This window comes from Stegostoma tigrinum, chromosome 16 (assembly GCF_030684315.1).
Source record: "Stegostoma tigrinum isolate sSteTig4 chromosome 16, sSteTig4.hap1, whole genome shotgun sequence".
Lineage (NCBI taxonomy): Eukaryota > Metazoa > Chordata > Chondrichthyes > Orectolobiformes > Stegostomatidae > Stegostoma > Stegostoma tigrinum.
Window position 1 is genome coordinate 20,151,828 of NC_081369.1, and position 22,261 is coordinate 20,174,088.

Here is a 22,261-nt window from a genome sequence, read left to right on the forward strand (position 1 = left end):
TGGAAGTCCTGTTCTTCATTAGAAATACATGGAAGGCTTTATGATGCAATATAATCTATGTAGACAAAATGGGGTGAGATCTGCATGTAGTTGTTTTCCAGGTGGATTGAAACAATCCCCTGATAAATCCCCACGTTGATGTGTGACTGGTTCTGAAGTGAATGTTCACCAGTAAGTTTTATGGATGCGGTCTTACGGGAGGCTGCGTGGTGGGTTATGGTGGGATTAGTGGCAGTGTTGGATGAGAAATCCAATGAGACTTATCTCAATGATGGGAGCTTCCTGCACCACCATTTCTGCCTTTCACAAGCAGTGAGGCATGTTTCTTGCTAGGCAGTAATGAGTTGCCCTTTGAGGGGTAATTTTGCTTGTTAAATGCTTTGTTAACATGCCACCTCATATGATTAATATTAAGCTTTCAATCTTAGCAAAAATTTGAGAGGTAGAGTGAATGTGACATGGCAGAACAGAGTACCTTCTGACATCAGCTTGTCACTTGTTCCAGTCCACCTCCATGTTGTGTACGACCAAACAATGTCCGCGGGCACAATACATGGGCACTAGCTGCCCTTACCCCTCATTACCAGACATTGGCATTCAGCACTTACTAACTTCCCACAGCCACTGTGGCAGCTCTCTGATATGCTTGTAGAGCTGTCTGGAATCACAGCCCTTGGATGTTCTTGTGGGTGTGTATAGGATTGAATGGTTGCAGCATGGACACTTTGTTCAGGGACAGGCGCCCAGGTCCTAGATTGGACCAGGTTGCATTTCGCCAGTTCACTTGCTCACTCAGACGCTGCCTGCTTAATCACCTCATCGGCGCCTTGCCTTGCTTTGCCAATTAATGCAGGCACCTTAGGCGGGCAGCGTACCTTGTTGGTCAGCTGCCCTCAGTCTAGGAGGCGCACAGGTTGCTGTATGGCAGTGCACTACATCAACCTCACGCCTGCTCCATGTACCAGCAGCTGACACAGCAGGCACACTGCATTTGCAGCAACAGGCAGTCTACAAGGAGTGGTCCTCTCTGGCCTCCATGGAGATACCTGTCATTTTGGAGGGGGCTCCTGGCACAGACGTCAACAGCTGCCTCCCATACCAACGCAGAGGATTTGCCAGGGTCAGGTGTCTAGCCCACCCAGGGGACTGAGTCACAGCCTGCCCTGTGGCTCCATCATGGTCGCTATAGGGGTAGGACTACTGCATACGGGGAAGTGTTGAGGAGTCACTCTGGAGATAGTAAAGCATGGATGGAAAGGAGGAGGGGGAGTTCGTCCATGATTAGTTGCACCCTGCCTCGAGGGGTGGGGGGGGGGATATCAGTGTATGACCATGCCTGGTATGGCCATCTCAGATGCCAGGGGCTGGGGGGTCGGGGAAGAGGGGCAGGCTCATATAGGGGACCTGAGGTGGTGCAAAGCCAATGGAGTTAATAGTTAGGGCTGCCAGGAACAGGGTCTGGATGTTTGGGCTGTCACTGATTGGTAGAGGCTGGAATCAGCCAGCTGAAGAAGCACTCACTGTTGAAGGTGTGCGTTAGGGAATGACGTGGCTGTGACCACACATCAGCTCAGTAGGTCATGTGACTCACTCTGAAATAGAGACCACTATAAGACTCACTGATGTGAAGGCCTCACAGGAAAAGAGGATTGCACATCGATCCATGCACTGTCCAGGGTACAGACCTGTAGGGCCCTTGATCCCTGCAGCTCCAGGGCAATGACAGCCATTGCCTCCCACATCCCTGTCTGCTGCTCCTGTTCCTCTCTGTGAAGTCCCCGATTGCAGATCCCACAGGAGCACCTCCTGCCTGGGGTGGAGCAGATAGCTGGTCTTCAGCTGGTCTCCGAATACCAGTGACCTGAGCTGTTTCTCCCACAGCAACCACAGAGCGTCATAGTGAGGTGCTCATCAGATTGTGCTTCAACACACTCAAAGCCTCACGTTTGCCCCTGAGACTGGAAGCATCGACAAGGCTATCTCCTCTGAGGGCTCAGTGTTCTCGTCCTCTGAGATCTTGGACGGGGTTTTGGGGAGGGGGGGGATTGGGGGAACAGCTGTTACTCCTCAGAAGTAGTGGACATCCCCTGGTATTTGCAGTACAAAATGGAGAGGCGGTGCTGTGGCCAGTGTTTAGATTAGATTCCCTACAGTGTGGGAACAGGCCCTTCGGCCAAACAAGTCCACACTGCTCCATGCAGCATCCCACCCAGACCCATTCCCCTATAACCCACACACCCTTGAACACTATGGGTAATCTAGCATGGCCAATCCACCTAGCCTGCACACCTTTGGACTGTGGGAGGAAACTGGAGCACCCAGAGGAAACCCACGCAGACGCAGAGACTGTGCAAACTCTGCACAGCCAGTCGCCCGAGGCTGGAATTGAACCTGGGTCCCTGGCGCTGTGAGGCTGCAGTGCTAACTACTGAGCCACCATGCCGTCCAAAGAAGTGGTGTGCAAAGAATGGCACTGACAGCAGGGTTACTTTGAGAGTAGCAGTGGAATGAAGAGTTGTATTTACTCAGTGGGTGGGACATAGAGATCTCTGCATCACCCACCACAGTGGTCCCAGCTGCCGTCTCATGTGAGGGATGGGATCCTCTCCTCATTATGGGTGAGAAACTTAATGTTGGGCGCCGGTCCACCCAAGCAAGCCTTCTATGCCCTGTTGTGGGCTGTATTGTCTTGTAGTGACAGAAAGAGGAAGATTGAGTGAGATTGCAGTGGGTGGCACATGCTGGTATAGCTGAGGGAATGATAGTGAGAGGTTCTGAGGGAGTGACTTGGCAGCATGGGGGCCATGCAATGTAAAAGTGGTGTCGGAGGGGTGGGTAGTGGGAGGTGGGGTGTGGTGAAGGCGGCGCCCCCATTCTGAGGGTGGGAAGGTGTTGTTGGGATTGGTGGGAGTGGCACAGAGGGTCAACTGTGATGTCAGTAGTAGAGCTAGAGATTGCATAGCAATTTTCCTGGCAGAGCAAGGAACGTCATTGACCTCAGGGCTGTTCCTCAGGACTGTTGAGATGGCACCAACCTGGGTGGCAATCTTGAACCAAGCTGCCAGGGTCTGGTGGCATGGAGCCTTCTGCTGGTCCAGTGGGAAGAGGACTGCTCTCTCCTTTGCATTGGTCCTTTGACCAGGACCATCCACGTCCCCGTTGGAGAATTAAAAAGCCGTTGCCCTCTTTGATATTTTTTCCAATTCATCCCTGACAGAGCAGGGGCGACTTTGGAGTCCCAGTGCTCGTCTGGGTGCCCAGTGACCGCTAAAGGTGGCATGGGCACAGGGTTTGCTGGTCTTTTGGCCAATAACCATTGACACGAGAGTAGTTCTGGAATGGGCATGGAATTGGATATAGGGATGCCACAGGTGTGGGGAAGGCAAGGTATGGCAAGAAATCTCTCAAGTCCTCGAGTTTGAAAAATCTCGACCAACTCACACTTAACCAGAAAAACATAAGATTCACCGATAAATATTTAAACACACCAATGTTGATTGTGCACAATTCTTCCAACTTCTAATCTTCATCCAGCAAAATGTTTATAAACTCTAGGAATGTTTGTGTGGTTGCTATACTTCTGAAATAGCTCACTTCTGATTAAAATGAGTGATTCACCTGCTGACTCATGTCTACTTTTTCTTCGAGTGTAGCCCTCTGTAATTACTATTAAAAGGCAACAGACCTGTCTGGAGTATTGAATTGGTCTGAAGAAGGCTCTTTGAAAAAAATCTAAGAAGATTAGATTGGAATTAGTCTGGTTTGAATTTGAAATCTACCTCCCAACTCGTCATTACAGTAAAACATTGTACAATTGAATTGTATTTCAAATCAAGGCTTTCCTAAGCTTCTTAAAGCTCATTTTTCCACACCACAAAAGTTTGCTCTGGTTTTAATAACGAGCCATTCTTTATGCTTATTTTACTGTAATGTGGATTAATGGAAGAACACAGTGTGAGAATTCATGATGCACACTTCAGTTTGCTTGGTTTCTGACTGATCAGCTGAATACTAGGCCCATCCTTCAATCAGAAGAATTGGCAGAATGCATCTACTTAGAAAAGGAAGAGATTTATTATGTGACTTAACAGTCCACATCAAACAGTGCTGCCAATATGTCAGGAGTTTGATCATTTCGGCTTCAATCATTAGTTACATCAACAAGGACAAAGGGAACCCAGTGTGGTTTTGTAGCCCAGTGCACAGATTAAAAGTACTGATCGGGTCACGGTGACCCAGTGTTTAACAAAACCCTATTGATTTCTAATAGCTGCAGAAGACAATAGGCTCATTATGGTAAACTGTGACAGAGTTTGCAGACAAAGCAAGTCCAACTCCTCTTGATTCAAAATTTTGTTACCTTTATTGTAGAGGGGAAGATTTTTCTAGTATAAATGAATATGTAAGTTAAATTGACATTGTACACAGCAGTTCGGCGGCGGGTGGGGGGTGGTGGTGGGAGGAATAAAAAACGTGTGCATCATTATTCAATCAATTTATCCCTTGCATTTAACTCCATATTAAGCAAAGGCTTACCAATCAACAATTGACTTGGTACTGAGGATACAGTTACCCTGTAGCTGACCACAGTGTGCCAATTGCAGCAATTAAGGGGACAGTGGCACCATGGTTATGCTATTGAACTGATGTTCTGGAGATATTTGTGCAACTTCTATTCTGGCAGCTGGTGAGTTTAAATGAATGAATTAAAAAGAAGTGGCGCTTTGCATCAGCAGTAGCAGAAATGAAAACGTAGGCATGCCATGTTAGCTTATCTGCGCGTTAATAGAGGGCATAGGTTTAAGGTGAGAGGGGAAAGATTTAAAGAGACTGAAGGGGCAATCCCCCCCCCCCCCCACACACACACACACACACACACACACGCAGAGGGTGTTGTGTGTATGGAACAAGCTGCCAGAGTAAGTTGTGGAGCCTGGTACAATTACAGCACTTAAAAGGCATCTGGATGGGTACATGAATAGGAAGGGTTTTGAGGGATATGGGACAAGTGCTGGCAAATGGGACTAGATGAGTTTGGGATGTCTGTTTGGCGTGGACGAGTTGGACCGAATGGTCTGTTTCTGTGCTGCATATCTCTCTGACTCTATAATTACCCAGGAGTACTGATAGAATATAATAGGAGATATCAACAGTGCAAACCAAGACTTCCCATGTACTCCCACATGCCTGTCCATCAAAGAAGGGTTCTACATTTACATTGTGCCTTTCATAACCTTGGAACATAAAACGTATGCAAATACTTTTTGAATTATGGTCACTGTTGGAATTAGGCAATGAATTTGCTCACAGTAAGGCCCCACGAGCTACAATTTAGTAATGCTCATTTGATTTGTTTTAGTGATGCGCTGGGGGATAAGTATTGGCCAGGAAATAGTGTCTCTTTGAAATAGTGCCACGGAATCTTTCACATCCACCAGAGGGGAAGGAAAAGATCTTTGGATTAATGTTTTGTTGGAAAGACGGCACTCCAGCAGCGTAGCATCTCTTCTGTGCTACAATGAAGCATCAGCATCATTTTTATTAATGACCTCCTGCTGGAAGATCCTCGGATAACTTCCTTGAATCCTACAGTGGTGGTATTTTATGTTGATAGTGGCCTCCTTTAGCAGGAAAGACCCAATCACACATTGTTATTAACTGATCGATATGGAGGTCAATTACAGCAGTGTTCCTAAATCACAGCAGAGAGAGAAATGCCAGAGCCAAAACAGTTGTTCCTTCTGGTTCAGAAATTCTCCTTTTTACAGAGTGGAATAAAATAAATATTTTAATCACATTGACGCTGGGAGAGGCAAGGGGTGAGAGGGTGATATTGGGAGTTGGACGAAAAGTGAGTGTGGAGGGAGTGTAACTCAGAATGCTTTTGAGCAGTCATTATTACAATAAATCCCAGCTAACCCAACAGCAGCATTGTGAGGGTATCTGCTCGCAGACTGTGGTTTTGAATGGCACTTTCTGTCCCTGCCACAGGAAACTAGGGCTGGTCAATAATGCTAGTGACACCCATACATCCAGAATGATTACCTTCCTCACAACGTAGAGGGCTTGTTGATAAAGCAGGTTGGCGTTTTCATTATTCTTACACATCAAAACATATTCACTAATGTCAGCCAGAGGGTTTGATCTCCATTTTATGAGTTAGCTCCCTAATTTAAGTGTCTCAGTGCTTGACTGATGGAACATCAATCGCCAGGCTTCAGCTCCAGTCTTAGCATTCCATCACATTGTAACTATGGTGACCTATCATTCCCCATTGCGGCCGCAATAAAATCAATCTCTCCAATGCCAGATTTTCCATTCCTGACATGTTCATCCTTCATCCCTTCATGAATCAAACAGAACAAAAACTTGAAAAATTCCTTAACCTCCAAAACATCTTGCAGAGCCCCCTGATCCGGCCTCTCTCTCAAACTGCATCAGTGATGCCAGGAAGCAATAAAATTGACTCAGTATGTTACTATTTTTCTTATGAGAATTTTAGCCATTCCTTGGATCTATTAATAGCTGAGAGGAACACGTCGTCTGTGGGATTTTCTGGTAGTTTATTGCTGAAAACGAAATAGACGTCTGAAAATCAACTGACTTGTAGGCAAATAATGATGTGTTCAGAAAGGAGGTTCAATTTTGTTGGCTCCTGTTGAGAAATTGATTACTTTTTAAAAAAGAAAATGTGCTGAAGTGTTTTTGAGAAGGGTTTGAAGTTATTCAGGGAGACACAAAAAATCACTTTGATATTTTTGTTTTTCTGTTGTATACACGTTGCAGTGCTTACTATCTAGAAGATGCACTGCATAAATTCAGCAACCATCCTTAGACAGCACCATCCAAACCCATGACCACTTCCATCTAGAAGGCTATGGCAAGTAGTCATTTGGGAATACCACCACCTCCAAGTTCCCCTCCAAGCCACTCACCGTCCTGACTTGGAAATATATCTCTGTTCCTTTAATGTTTCTGGGTCAAAATACTGGCATTCTCTCCCGAAGGGCATTGTGGGCCAACCTACAGAGGGTGGACAGCAGCGGCTCAAGGAGGCGGCTCATCGCCACCTTCTCAAGGGCACCTAGAGACAGGCAATAAATGTTGGCCTAGCCAGCAACGCCCACATCCTACAAATGAATACAAAGATCTCCAGCAGGTTCCGAACACCCATTTTGCACCTGATTCTCCAGGCGATGGATGCTCTTCACGACCTGGTTCAAGTAACCATGCTTCACCTGACAATCTAAAGTTTTTATTAAGTGTCCTATTTAATCAGACCAATCTTATTCCCACCAACTTTGATACAGCAGCAGATTGAGGTTTGTCTTGGATGACGTATTATAGAGTAGTAGAATCACACAATCCCTACAGTGCAGATAGAGGCCATTCAGATCATTTGAGTTTGCACTGACATCCACGAAGAACATCCTAATCAAACCTACACCCCACGCTATCCCTTAGGCCACTATTACCTGTGACCAGAATACCTAGTCTATATATTCCTGGACACTGTGGGGCAAATCAACGGGGCCAGTTCACCTAATTTGCACATCTTTGGACTGTGGAAGGAGGCCGGAGCTCACGAAGGAAACCCATACAGATATGGGGAGAGCATGCAAACTCTACGTGGACAATTGCCTGAGGGTGGAATCAAACCCAGGTCCCTGGCGCTGTTAGGCTAACCACTGTGCCACCATAGTTTGTTCCTGAAAGTTGAAAAGCTTCAATGCCTGAATGTTAGTCACTCCCTGAAGATGGAATTCCACCGAGTCACAGCAGTGATACTGTATTCTAACGAATGTGCTGTTTTCTTTTGCAGTCACTGGCGCCTGTTACCGCCCCTTACTTTATACCATGGCCTTAACGCTAGCTGTGTCAAATTCTGGTTGCTGGAAGGACGTGAGAAAGTGCAGCAGTGGAATGGTTTCAGGGTATAGAGATTTCAGCCACAAAGTTTGGTTTGAGAAGTTAGAATTACAGTTCTGGGACCAAAGGAAAAGTGAGTGGAGATTTGATCAGGGTATTTCGAGTACATCAGGTTTAGAATACAGTAGATAAATAAAGACTATTCCGTTTGTAGTTGATAGAAGGTGGCGGGAACACAGGCTATAGGTTAGGAATTCTGCAGTAACTCAGCTCCTGACTTCCCAAAGCCTGTCCACCATCAAAAAGTACAGCTCAGGAGTGTGATGGAATAATCTGCATTTACCTGGATAAGTGCAGCTCCAGCAACACTCCGGTAGCTTGACACCATCCAGTGCAAAGCAGCTCACTGGATTAGTACCATATCCTCCCCCTGAAATCGGAACATTTTCCACCATTAACACACCATCAGAGCAGTGAGTGTCAATCAAGGATGCACTGCAGCAACTCACCAAGACTTCCTTGACAGCACCTTCCAAAGCTGTGATCTGTACCCTGTGGAAGGACAAGGGTAGCAGGTGCATGGGAACATCACCAGCTGCACATTTCCTTTCAAGTCACTCACCAACCTGACTTGGAAACGTCTTGCTGTTCCTTCACAGTTACAGGGTCAATATCCTGGAGGTCCCTTCCTAAAAGCACCACCTACAAAGTGGCTCACTGACACTTTCTTGAGGGCAGTTAGGGATGGACAATGAACGCTAGTGTTAGCAAGATCTTCTACACCCTGTGGAAGACTAATTTTAAAAAAAAAGTTGGGATATGGGACTGGGAAGTGAGGAAAACCAGTTTTTAACGCAGTGATTGGTAATATCCTGGGGTTTGTTGCCTACAATTGACGTGACATTTTAAGCAGCTCGGCCATGCTGCTACTGGGAAATTCCCACACTCATTAATCAGTGTGTCGACGCATGGCTGTCCTTTTATGAAGCTAGCTGCTTTATGCACCGATCTTGGAGGGGGTGGGGGGGGGGGGGTGGTCCACGAGAGCAGAAAAAAGTCCCATGGAAGGTCGTCCACAATGGTGATTGAAGCAGAGTCAATGAATGATTTTGGAAGGAAATTGGATGGACACTGGAGGGAATTAAATTCGCGAGCCTACACTGATAGAGCACGGAAATGGACTGCTGTACGGAGACGAGGTGTAGTTTGGCCCAGACGACCATCCTCTGCACCCTAATGGGTCCATAACCTCTGATGTTTGTGTCTCTGATACTTTTCGGAGAGTGAACTCAGCAAAGGTTTGATGTGTGATTCTTGAATAATTTTTTCCCTAAGCCTGTGATACACAACCACTTTGCCCATCAATATCACTGACACGCAGGACAACCCTCAGTTCACCACTGGCCAAAACCGAACTTGAGACCTTCACGATCTGTCTGACCCAGACAGACACACAGCAGGGCAGCTTATCACAGGAACAATTTCCGGATACCTGAATATTCTAGACTTTTTCTGTCCAGCGAGAGGATGCTAACCCAGGTGTAAATACCAGAAACAGGAACATAATTCCAAATGCCCGGATATTGGGACAAACCTTCCCTGTTCCTCCTTCCAGTGGCCTTGGATATCCAGAATCCAGCAAGAGTTACTGCTCCCAGTGGAGGTTGTTGGTTAATTCGGGTGGACTTTTTTGTCTCTGTCTAGTTCTCGTTCCTGGGCGATTCTGGAAAATCCAAGGCCACCATTGCTTCTAATCTCAGTGCAACCGCTGGAGATCGAATACAATGTTTTCCTTTCCCTTTCCTCCCGTACCGTTACTGTTACACATTTGCTTTAATGTTGCTGTTGCACATTTCATAAACCCCCACGCCCCCCTGGCCTGCCTCGTGCACACATGAGCGCTTACACCCACGCACACTTTCGCACTAAGTATTCATTCTCCTGTTGTTTCTGTAGCCTTTTGCAGTGCTCGCTACAAAGTTCTCTGGCAGACTGCACAGTAAGTTCTCATTTTGTTGAGTACCAGCAGGTTCTATCTGAGTTCCAGAGGAGTCCAGGGAGATAAAACCCACAGTCTTATTTTGAAACCGTGAGTGACTGAACATAATTAATCTGGGAGGCGAGGGACTGAATAAAATTAATTGGTGAGCCAGGAGAGAGAGTCTACTTCTGAATACCTTGCCTTTTTTCCCCCCCTCTCTGTGCCAAAGGACTTAGTTTAATTTGAGTTTTAATTTGTCAGACATCACCTAGGATCCAACAGTACTTCAGGAGTTTTTAAATCCTCAAATGAGATCTTCTCATTGAGTTTTGATTTTTGGTCAGGGCTATCTGTTTTTAGGGTAAATCTGAGGCTAAAATAATAATGTGTTAATTGCAGACTAGCCGTCATTAAATGGGATGATTTATGCTGTTCTGGGACATTTTCAATTTGTTTAGTTTGCAATGTGTTAGGTGTTAGGATCTTAATAAATGCTGAGGATTGTACTGTACATGAATTTTTATGTTAGCACCTAGTTACTGTAAAAGGCTTGCATCTGTATAATGCTTTTCATGACCTTTGGATGCTTTGAAGCACTTAACAGGCAATGGAGCATTTCTGAACCTGAATGCAATGTAGGAAATTATGCATCACAAGTTCCACACACATTGTGATAATGATGGGTTTATCCTGATGACGTTGGTTGAGAATTAACATTGGTGAGGATGTTGTGGAAAAAATCACTGACTGACTTTGGGTTGTGTTATGGGAATATTTTTGGTTCAGACAAACAGACACCACCTTTTAGTGTCTCTTCCAAAAGATGCCTAGTTTGACAGTGCGGCCATCCTTCAGTACAGCGCAAGAATATCATGCGGCATTTAATGCTTAAGTCTGTATTATGGGCCTTAAACCCCTGAGCTTCTGATCAGAGCAGTGAGTGCTACCAGCTAAACTGCAGCTTACCAAATCATTGAGTTCTGAGACTGAGATTGTTACCTGACTGAGACCGAGTCCCCCGATTTCTGAACAATGTTGAGTGTGCCACTGTTGCGTGAATGCACTGTCACCTTCATCTGTACAAAGTATCTTCCCCCCCCGCCCCCCCCCAACCAATCCCTTCCACTGATCCTGTAGAAATTAAAAGTTTAAAGGTGTCCATTTGCGCATTGCTCTAACAGCTGCCTGTTTTACCGTAGAATCATTGCCAGCTTGATGCTTTGTTACGCGAGCTAGCACCTTGCTTCTATCTGAAATCTGCACTCCGAATCCGGCTCTCTCTCTTGGAAATGAAATGCTTTGAGTGTTTGTTTGTGGAAGGCATCTTTTGGACTGCGTTTCTGCACATTTTGGGAATCTTGCAGTTAGCGAGACTGATTCTTAGCGCCCTGGACTGTAGGGACATGAGTGATAATGGGAACTGCAGATGCTGGAGAATCCAAGATAACAAAGTGTGGAGCTGGATGGACACAGCAGGCCAAGCAGCATCTCAGGAGCACAAAAGCTGACGTTTCGGGCCTCGTCAGCTTTTGTGTTCCTGAGATGCTGCTTGGCCTGTAGGGACATGAACCTGGTCAGCCTGTATCCCAGTATTCTATTTGACATCCATAAACACTCCAGGTCCGGTCATGCAGCCTAGACCAGAGATCAAACCTTGTCTGGATCAGACTGGAAAAGGGACAAGAGGGTGCCCAAAGGGTGTTAGTTAGTGTTATTGTGATTAATCTTCCACTTTTATGAGCACTTTACTAATTTCACAATTCCCAATATTTCTTGAAGCTGAATATTAATTACTTAAATTTACTATTTGAGCTTACCTGTTTGTTCATAATTTTGACTAACTGCTTCAGGAACATAACCACTCCATTTACTCTGTGCTGTGAAAAGCAAAGGACTGCTCTTGTTAAACTCGACTCCAGTTTAAAAAAAAATCTTTTCCTCTGAAGGAAACTGCAATGGGTGAAAAACCAGTTTTAAAATTTATTTTTAAATTAATTCATGAGACTAGCGAGTTTTGAGAAGATTTGTAGCTCAGGTTGAGGTTCTGGATGTGAGTTTGCTCGCTGAGCTGGAAGGTTAGTTTTCAGACGTTTCGTCACCATTCTAGGTAACGTCATCAGTGAGCCTCCAACGAAGTCGGAGGCTCACTGATGATGTTACCTAGAATGGTGACGAAACGTCTGAAAACTAACCTTCCAGCTCAGCGAGTTAATTCATGAGACATTTGAAGCTGCTGGCTAAGCAAGATTTTATTGCCTATTACTCCAAGGACATTTCAGAATCAACTACATTGCTGTGGATCAGCAGTCAGATATAGGTCTGATCAGGTGAGGATTTCCTTCCTTAAAGAGCATTAGTGAGGCAGACGGGTTTTTAGGTCAATCAACAGTGGTTATACAAACACTTTGTGAGCTTACCTTTTCTTCTAGATTTTTAATTCAGTTGATACTGGCCAGCTGCCATGGTGGCATGTGAACTCATTCCCCCTGAATGTTAACCTGGTGTTCTGGATTACTAGTTCAGTGGCATTACCACTGTCTGAGCCTGGGGGAATGTGGACTTAAAATGATGGCAGTGTATGGCGTGTCACCTGGGACCTTGCTTTTCATTTCAGTTTTTGATTCAGTATCTTTAAAGTATCATTCAGTGTCATTTCTGTGTGTGCACCAGCTGTGCCACCATTGCTGTTCAAGGACAGCCAGATTATTCAAGTAAAAATAGCACACAAAGACTCAGCCAGCATGACATATTTCAAGTGCACAAATCTTGTACCTGTAGCTCTGTAACATTTCATGATGAAGTAATGCTAGAGTGAAATCCCAGCCTTGGCCTGGAGAACAGAGGCAGTTTAACATAACGTTAAACTGAATGCTGATGGGCAAATGTCATGAACTGTGTTCGCAATTTGTTGCTGTTTAAAGAACACAGGATTTGACCAGGCCGGGAAGAACACTTCAATTTCTCCCTGAAATAGGGCCGAGGGAATTTTGCATTTACCCAAAAGGGCAGACAGGGCCACGATTTAATGTCTAATCCACAAGACGGTACCTTCAGACTGTGCAGTACGGCCTCGATACTCTTGGGCTAGAACCATGATTTGTGAATGAAGGTTATGGACTCTGGGTCCTTTGTGTGCAAGGAGGTCCCCAGGAGTTATTATTAAAACTGCAAGGATGAAATTGATTGCTTCCCTCCTGTGTCTACTCAGGGGCTCTGCTAGCAATGTCTCCTGTATTGACATTAAACCACTAGCTTGCTCTTGGCAGTTCTGCTGACACAACACGCAAAACCTACTGGAAGCCTCTCTCTCTCAGTCTCTCATATGTGTGATGATGTTGCTTGGTAACATCATGTTGTCGTGTTTGGAGGAGAGATCATGGCAGAAGTGATATAGTTTGCACGTACTACTGCTTTGAAAGATGCGCTCAGTTAACACGTCAAATTTCGAACACTTTGCTATTCAAAGTTTGTTTGGCTATGTTCTGTTTGATGTACGATAATACGTGACAAATCCAATCTGGAATTGGAACACGCTTTGAGAATTGGCAGCTGAGAAGGCTAACTACCTGTGTTCCAATTGTTACAACTTACACTTGTGACATTCAGCTTTACATAGTCAGTGCAATCTGATGCTCTGATTCACTGGATCAGGGATTTATCCCTCCATGCTCTCAATGGCTGTTCCCAATAACCATTCAAGTGAAGCCGTCATTTGAAGAATGTGTGTTGATAGAGATCAGATGGCAAACAGCTGTACAAGAGTGCGTCAGAGAATTTGGATTTTGTTTTGTCTCTCAATTAACCAAAGTCAGCTACACTGACACACCACCGGGGCTGAATCATCCCGAAGCAATGAGCCGATTTACAGCTGCAATCTTCCCTCTTTTTCAGGTTGTCCTTCCAACACGAGTTGGAAGAGTCTATGTTTATGACGTGCCACAGATGGAACAAGATGAATATGACGTCCTACCATCACGCAATCCTCCTCCGGCCACTTTGCAGGAGATTTATGATGTGCCTCCAACTAGAGGAGGAGTGGAATCTTCTAGCAATCAGTATGGGCAAGAGGTGGGTAATGGCTTTGGCATTCAATTTAAAAAAAAGTATATTGCTACTATGTCTGAAAACCAGGAAATCATTTGAAATGAAAACTGTTCTTCTGCAATTTAAAGAATGCTTTGAAAGCTTAAGTGTATTTTCCTCACTTCAAATACATATACAGATGACCGTTTCATTTGAAGAAAAGAATGACTTGCGTTTATATGCCAACATTCAAAGCTTCAGTAAGTCACAAAGTGGATTGCAGCCATTAATTATTTTTGAAGTGTAATCACTGTTGGAAGAAAGTGTGTCTGCCCGTTGGACAGAAAAAGCTCCCACGAACTGCAATAAGATAAATGGAAAGGTTATTCTTAATTTAGACGATTAAAGGAGTATACACTTCAAAAATAAGTAACAAAACCTTTTGATTACTGTCACACAGCCTAATGAGAAGATAAGGCGTGCAGGAATAGAACATGCATCCCATTAAGTCAACTCCAACATAAGTCATGGTTATTTATTTTGTTGTAATATAAATACTATGCCACATTATGTGGTTAAAAAAAATGGATGGTTGTTCATTTCCAAAGGAAAACAAAATGCTTGTGATGACAATGCTCCTTTTAATTGAGGGCCCTTTTCTCCTCATAATCATTTATAATCTGCCTTGAAGTGCTGTGCAAAATAAAACAGTGTCACAAAATACAAGATGCAAGGAGAGAGCAGGAAAAATGATCAGGCACAGTGAAGGTCAGTGGAGGTTTGGTATTCAGAGGGGGTTATGAATAAGTGCAATTCTTCAAAGATTTTCATCAGCTTCAACGGGAGATCGGGCATGAAGCCATAGTCGTGTGTCTGGGGAATATCATAATGGATGCTTTTGTACATATTTATTGGTTCCACTGTGATAAGTGAAAGGAAATGGTCACTGATACTTGCTGGATAAAAATTGTAGAGGATCATTTTTCAAACGCAAACATCAGTTGTGTGAGATTAATGGTTGTTGGAGGCAGCAAATCAACATTGTTATTCTGGTTCCTTTCCACCAGGTTTATGATACGCCTCCCATGGCAATGAAGGGTCCAAACAGCAGAGATAAGTCACAGGAAATCTATGATGTTCCCCCCAGTGTTGAAATGAATCTACAGCACCACGTGCAGGCTCAACAAATGGTGAGTATTCACTGCCCTTCGGAAATGTCTGTGGTGACTGCAGTGCTGGGGTGTTGCGAGTTTGGGATTGGAATTGCATACCCTGCTAATCAGTTGTCCAGGGCAGAGTGTGGCATTTCCTGGCAGATGAGTTGTTGTCTTCCACGTAGATTTAGGCAGCTGGTTCAAGGAACAATGTTTTGATAAACCCCATGAAACCGTGGATGAACTTGCTGTACGCACGAAACGGGGAGGGAATTGTAAACAAGCATCACGTGCCAGTTAAACAACCTGTTTCTGTGTTCCCATTTTAATTGGGGGTGGAGGGAACAGAAATGAAGGAAAATTGGGAAGGGAAGGATTTTAAACCTATTTAACCCATGTCAGTGGGCACTTTATGCTCCCACTTATGCCAGTCCTGGCATTTGGAGCAACTCTCTCATTTCTAGAGGACTGCCTCTTACTTAATGCAATTCATTCGGAATAAATAAATTCTTACTTCTCCAATTTGCAATGTCCATGATTCTCTGGTCACAGCTATTTGCTGTGATGATGATAGTTACGTGATAATGTTACAGATTTTCAGTCTATGTGAGATGTTCTGTTGGCTTCAATATTGTTAAGTTCTCCTGTATGTTCTCCACCTGTGATACCATGTGCTAGTTTCAATCTGCCAAAGGCTGGTCTCTAGACTGTCCAATACCTTGCTGAAATAACAGCAAATTTAAGTGGCAATGTTGTTTTATTTCACAATTTGAGAACAAACATTTAAAGCAAGATTCACCTTTCTTTGAGCCTGTGACCCAGCCTTCTGTTTCAACATCCGTTTCCCCCTCCGCATCACATCACAGAGAACCACACGATGAATGCTCCCTGGTCAGAGAGAGTTCACTTGAGATGAAATGGGGAGCGCATTCCAGGCCTGGCTTTCTAGTTCTCCTTGACTCTGTGCTCCTTTTGGCTTGTTTTGTTTCCCGCTTGGAGAGGAAGCCAGTGGCTTGACCTCTGACCTATTCCTGGCTTCCTGCATCTGGAGTTCCAAGAACACCTGAGATGCTGAGGGGGCAGCCAGTTTTTGGGGGTGTGATTCCTTGTCACGTTTACTTGGTGCACTCGAACCACAGACCTGCATGTACAGAGAGATGCCTAGTCTGAAATAGAATTGGAAGAACGACTTTCAACCGGTTTATCACAGAAATTGACTTTGGATGTAAACATTTTGTCAATTTACTGTAACTTGGAACATTTTAATATAAGTTACAGCAAAACAGTCCCATAAACAAATAGTTAGAAATCCCAAAACATGACCTCATTTTAAGCTAGAATTTTTTTTTACTGTTGGCTATAGAGGCACAGAGGTCTACAGCTTGGAAACAAGCCCTTTGACGCATCTTGTCTATGCCACTGAGTTTTCCTAATTAAACCAGCCCCATTTGCCTGCGTTTGGTCTATATCCCTCCTTATCTATCCCATCCACGTACCTGTCTAAATGTTCCTTAAATGAGGACATTGTACTCACTTTCTCTACTATCTCTGGCAGCCTGTTCCAAACACTCTCCACCCTTTGTCTGGGAGAAAAAAATTGTCCCGATGGACTGTTTTGTATGTCTCCCCTCTCACCTTAAACCTGTGCCCGTTAGCCTTAGACTCCCCTATCATGGAGAAAAGCTGTGGGTATCGACCTCTCATGATTTTTAATAAGGTGACCCCTCAGTCTCCTCAGCTCCAGGGGAACAAAGTTCTGGCCTCTCCTTAAAACTCAAGCCTTTCAGTCCTGGTAGCTCCTAGTAAATCTGTTCTGCATGCTTTCTAGTTTAATAATATTCCACAATTTCTAATGAAGGGGGAGAGAATGGGCTCTCGCTTGTTCTGTACTGCAGTCGGAGAAAGGAGTCTGAAGGCTGGGATACAGGCCTCTTGCTTTGACAAGGGCGGTCAAGGGTGAAAATGTTTCTCATTCCCTCAAATGGATCAAAGTGCCAAGGTCTTGATTATGTTTATAGAGGGCTGGTCAAATAATTAAATATAACCCATGTTTAATTTGAAGGATAAGTTTCCACAGGTTCAAATCTCACCATGGCAATGGGACGAATTTAAATTTAAAATTTGGAATTAAAAGCTAGCAGTGCCATGTAACCGCTGTTGATTGGCATAAAAGCCCTTCAGATTCACTCATGTTCTTCACAGAAGGAAACCTGCCATCCTGACCTGGTCTGGCCTACGTGCGACTCCAGACCCATTATAGTGTGGCTGACTCAGCTGTCACATGAAATGATCCAGCAAGCCAACCTGTTAAAGGGCATTCAGCACCAAAATGCTGGTGTTGCCTATCGCAGGGCCCATGTCCCACCTGGGAATGAAAGACAAATGATCCTGGGCACTGCAGCGCACCAAAAACCAAACCCCGTCAGCCTCCCACTATGGAAGGACGGCTCCCTCAATCTTCGGGCCCTTGGATGTTCGTGCATTCGTGATCGCTGAGATCCACTTTCGGAAAATACAGCTCAGCACCTTCCTCAAAAGTTGAAAATGTTGTGTTTTTTTTTCCTTAAACACAGGTCTACGACATTCCCCCATCTGTCAGTAAAGATGTCCCAGATGGACCAGTCTCTGAAGATACGTATGACATTCTGCCACGGTTTTCCCACAGAACCACCAAGGGGACGGATTCCATGAGATACACCATTCCACCTCAAACCCCGGCAACGCACGAGGGCTATCCAGTCGATGGTGTGTATGATGTGCCTCCAGTAACGGTGAAACTAACAGACCCTTCCAACAGCCAGGAGATCTATGACGTTCCTCCAAGCCAGAAGACACTGGGAGGATATCAGACGAATATGCAGGATGTGTATGATTTCCCCCGGGATCTTGGTGTCCCAGCTTCTGGAGGCAATGTCAACATGAACGATGAACCGGAGGGCGATTATGTTTATGACGTGCCGCCTCAGGTGTGTAGGGATGCCACAACAGAAGAAGTGACCAACAACCACAAGAGACATTCAGCTTCCAGCACAGGCAGCACAAGGAGCAATATTTCGACTTCCTCACTCGATATCATTCCTGTGAAGGAGTCTTCCACCTCGCCCAAGCCGAGTAGTAAAGAGCTCAACTTGGACCTGGAGGTAGCAATGGACATCTTAACGAAGCTTCAGCAAAATGTGGAGAGCTCCATTTCCTATCTCATGTCCTTCATCGTCAGCAACTGGAGGAGCCGCGAGCACATGGAGGCCAACGTACAGAACATCAAGACGGGGGTGGAGAGGGTGAAGAATTCGGTGAAAGAGCTTCTGGAGTTTGCCCGTGGAGCGGTTGTAAACTCCACGCAGGCGACTGACCGTGCATTGTACTCGAAGCTGAGCAAACAGGTGCAAAAAATGGAAGAGGTTTACCAACTGCTCCTCAAACACAGTCAGGCTTTGGACAACTGTAACTGGGCGCTAAACGTTCTTATCATAAACAAGCAAAGCTCGCCTGACGATCTGGACCGGTTCGTGATGCACTCGCGGGGTATCCCCGACGATACAAAACAGCTTGCCTCTTTCCTTCATGGCAATGCTTCGTTGCTGTTCAAACGGACAAAGTCACAGCCAGGAGATAACAAGAGTGTGGTGCCTCCCGCTGGCCTCGAGAGCAGCAGTCACTCAACAAATAACAATAACATTTCCAACCATCAGACAGGCCTATCGGACAAGGCCAATATCCAGGCAAGGCCTCTCCCATCACCACCAAGATATACAGCTGAAGAGTCACCCGACACCCAGTATGACAACAATGGCAGTGGATGGATGGAGGACTATGACTATGTTCACTTACAGGTTTGTGTTTTTCCAAGATTCAGATCTGAGCGTTCTACATCGGTAAAGCCGTGCATACTGTTGGAAATCGCTTTTGAGATCCAGAAGCACAGAAAATAGGAGCAAGGCTAGTTCATTTTGCCTTCAGGCCTGCTCCACTATCAGTGATCATCCAACTCCATACCCTGTTGCTGTTTTCTCCCAGTATTCTTTGACGTCATTAGCCCTAAGAATTATATCTACCTTCTCCTCAATCATTCCATATTTCGACCTCGGTTGTTTTCTGTGGTAGTGAATTGCATAGGCTCACCACTGTCAGGGTGAAGGAATTTCTCCTGCTTTCAGTCCTGAATGTTCGACACCATGTCATTAAACTCTGACCCTTGGGAACATCTTTCCTGTGTTTACCCTGTCTTGTCCTGTTAGAAATTTCCAGGTTTCTGAGATCCAATCCTGTTCTTCCAAACTCTCTTGAATATGGTTTTAATGGACCCAACCCCTCTTCATAAATGTCCTGCCATCCCAGGTATCAGACTGGTAAGCATCCCCATAGGCATAGAGCTGCAGGGAAGACAGTCTATGTGGTATCAGCTATTGGCTTCAGCTGGGATGCTGCTCTGGTGAAATAGTCTCTGCCAAGGCCTTACACACAGATAGCCAAAGCGAAAATAAATCTGGCAGTAAAGATCAAAAGGCGAAAGGAGAAAGAGAGGTGACTCTGAGCTTTTATTTTGCTGAATTTTCCTTTACTTAAGCAGAATTAGCCTTGCATTTTCTGTTTACTTTTGAGGCCATCTTTATTCGTGTGACTTAGTTTCAGACAGAAACTCTTGAGTTTTCACAAACTTCCCTGTCCTTTCCATCGCCTTTTATTTGGTGAAGTTGGTGTCAATGTAGTTGAGATCATACCAGTGATTTATTCTTCTGATGCGTCTATAACTCTCTCTAAATGCGCTCCAATCCCAAAGGGACAGAGGGTCACTGTTGGAAGCTCCTGCAGTAATTGTAAAGGTAAAATGCACCATTCTCCGACTGGACCATAGGGGGCTTCCCTCCCATGAGACACAGGCGGGTGGTATAACCTGAGGGTCACCACGACCCCTGGCAAGGGTGGAGGCTGAGAAGGAGAATTTTTCATTTTACCCTCGGCCCATGTGGGAATTGAACCCACACTGTTGGCGTCACACTGCACTGCAAACCAGCCGTCCAGCCAACTGAGCTAACCGATGGCTGAATACAGATCTAAAGCAGCGAGGGGTTTGGGGGTGGAGGCTGTGAATTAGTACAGCACAGATCGAAATTACACAGAGGGCACTTGAGAAGGAAAGCTGGGTTTACGAATCTTCAAAGTATTTTGTGTGGCACGGAACTGACTCTTGTAATGTCCTTGAAGACCACTTTAGCACCTTAACTCTATTTTAAATGATTGACCACACTGACTTTGGCCCTCCTAAGTCAGGAGTGTGCTATTATTTAATTGGTCTAAGTGGAATTCCAATGCACAAGTTTACAGAATCACAAGGGGCCCCTTCATTTGATGAGGTCATCTCCTTTGAATGAAAAGACTTTCTGTCCATGAGGCCCAGGTCCCCTGGATTCTAGCTCCTTGGTTAGCTTCGTAGAAGGTTCAAGACTGGGCATGATTACATGTATATCCAGCAGGCCATTCAGAGGGTTCTTGACTCACAGCACCTCGCTATACACCCCATGTACCTAATCATATTTTTATTAATAAGTTAGTGATCATGTCTCCTTCTAAATGTTCTTATATTGGTTCTCCACACTACAGGTAACTTGCAATTCCCCATCTCCCCACTGTTTTGTTATCTAGATTTATCCCATGATTACCTATAAAACTCTACAGGACGAGACAGGGTAAATGCACCAAAGACGTTTGCTGATCCACCAGTGAGTCCAGAGCCAGGGAAAACAGTCTCAGGACTCATGGTAGGATATTTAGGACTGCAATGAGGAGGATATTTTTTCACCCAGCATGGTGCACCTGAGGAATTCACTGCCCACAGGCCAAAACACTGAATGTTGTCAAGGAGCGATGTGTAGTTCTAAGGGCTAAAGGAATCGAAGGGAATGGGGAGAAAGCAGGAACAGGGTCCTGAGTTGGATTATCAGCCATGACCGTATTGAATGGTGTTGGAATGAAGGGGCCGAATGGTCTAGCCCTGCTCCTGTTATCTCTGTGCCTGTGTTTCCCAGGATGTCAAAAACTGATGATATTATTGCATCGCCTTCCTTCCGAGTCACGAGATCCTCTTAGATGTGAGTTTAATAAAGGCCATGGAATTTCAGGATAAAATCATCACTCTACTTCAGAGTTTTTTGCTCGATGCCTCGTGTTCAACCTGTTCTCGTCCTTCTTACAAATCGAAAGTCCAAACATTGAATGTTGGCCCTTGCTTTGTGCAGCAGGATTGCTGTCGTGTAATTAATCATTTCATTGAACTGCCACGATCGATGAAGATGCAGTTTACGGACCCAACACAATAGCAGGGAAAGGTTTATTTTTTTTAATTAATGCACTCCGATGTGCACGGTGGGGTTAGAGGTGAAGTGTGAAATGAAAAGGTCTATTCACCATTATTGTCAATTGAATTATGTGTATTGAGGAGGAGAGATAACTGCTTTATTAAAATAATGCTGTTGGAAGATTGACACTAGGTGATTTTTAGCAGGAACACGGTCCAAACCATGAAGGATAGAGGATTTGTGAGAGAATGTGAAGTGTGTTTAACTTTGGGAGATAAACCCTGCTGTGACTCGGACACAAGACAGTGTTGCTCATGTATAGCAAGAACGGAAAAGCCTGCTGAAAATCTGAAGCTGAAACAAAAACTAGGGCAAGCATTTGAAATGTCAGCCACCATCTGTGGAGAGAACCAGATCAGCTTGTGTTTCCAGGGAAGGCCTTTCTTCACAACTCTTCTCACGGATCATCGGAAGGCTTCCCACCCGGAATTCTTGTTTTCTCCATTGATGATGACTGACTATCCAAACACTTTGAACATTCTGCACAGAAAACAGATTGTGACATTAGCTGTGGATAAGGTCAGTACACCTCTTCAGTCTAACACGTAGAGATCGCGAGAGTTGGGCACTATTGCAAACTGGTCACAGAAGTGTTACTCTTCTGAACATGAGATACAGCCATTGCAGACCATTTCTTACCCATTTTTAATTGCCCAGAGGGCAGTTGTGATTGAGTCACTTTGCTGTGGGTCTAGAGTTAGAAAGAGGTCAGAGCAGGTTCAGGCAGCACAAATTCCTTTTCCTGTCGTGGGATTTGAACCAAGGATATTACCCTGGATTATTAGTGCAGTGACACTACCACTGCGTCGGTGGCACAGTGGCTCAGCGGTTAGCACTGCAGCCTCACAGCACCAGGGACCCGGGTTCGATTCTACCCT

At 45.0% G+C, this 22,261-nt stretch overlaps 1 protein-coding gene across 2 annotated transcripts in view; it reads left to right on the forward strand.

The window, feature by feature from the left end:
* Positions 1-22,261, forward strand: part of bcar1 (BCAR1 scaffold protein, Cas family member) — a 234,180-nt gene that overhangs the window by 202,183 nt on the left and 9,736 nt on the right. For both annotated transcript variants that reach the window (XM_048546683.2, XM_048546684.2), the window contains exons 3-5: positions 13,742-13,918; positions 14,941-15,063; positions 17,601-18,860. In XM_048546683.2, coding sequence (XP_048402640.2) covers positions 13,742-13,918; positions 14,941-15,063; positions 17,601-18,860 — 1,560 coding nt within the window. The remainder of the gene's footprint in view (positions 1-13,741; positions 13,919-14,940; positions 15,064-17,600; positions 18,861-22,261) is intronic.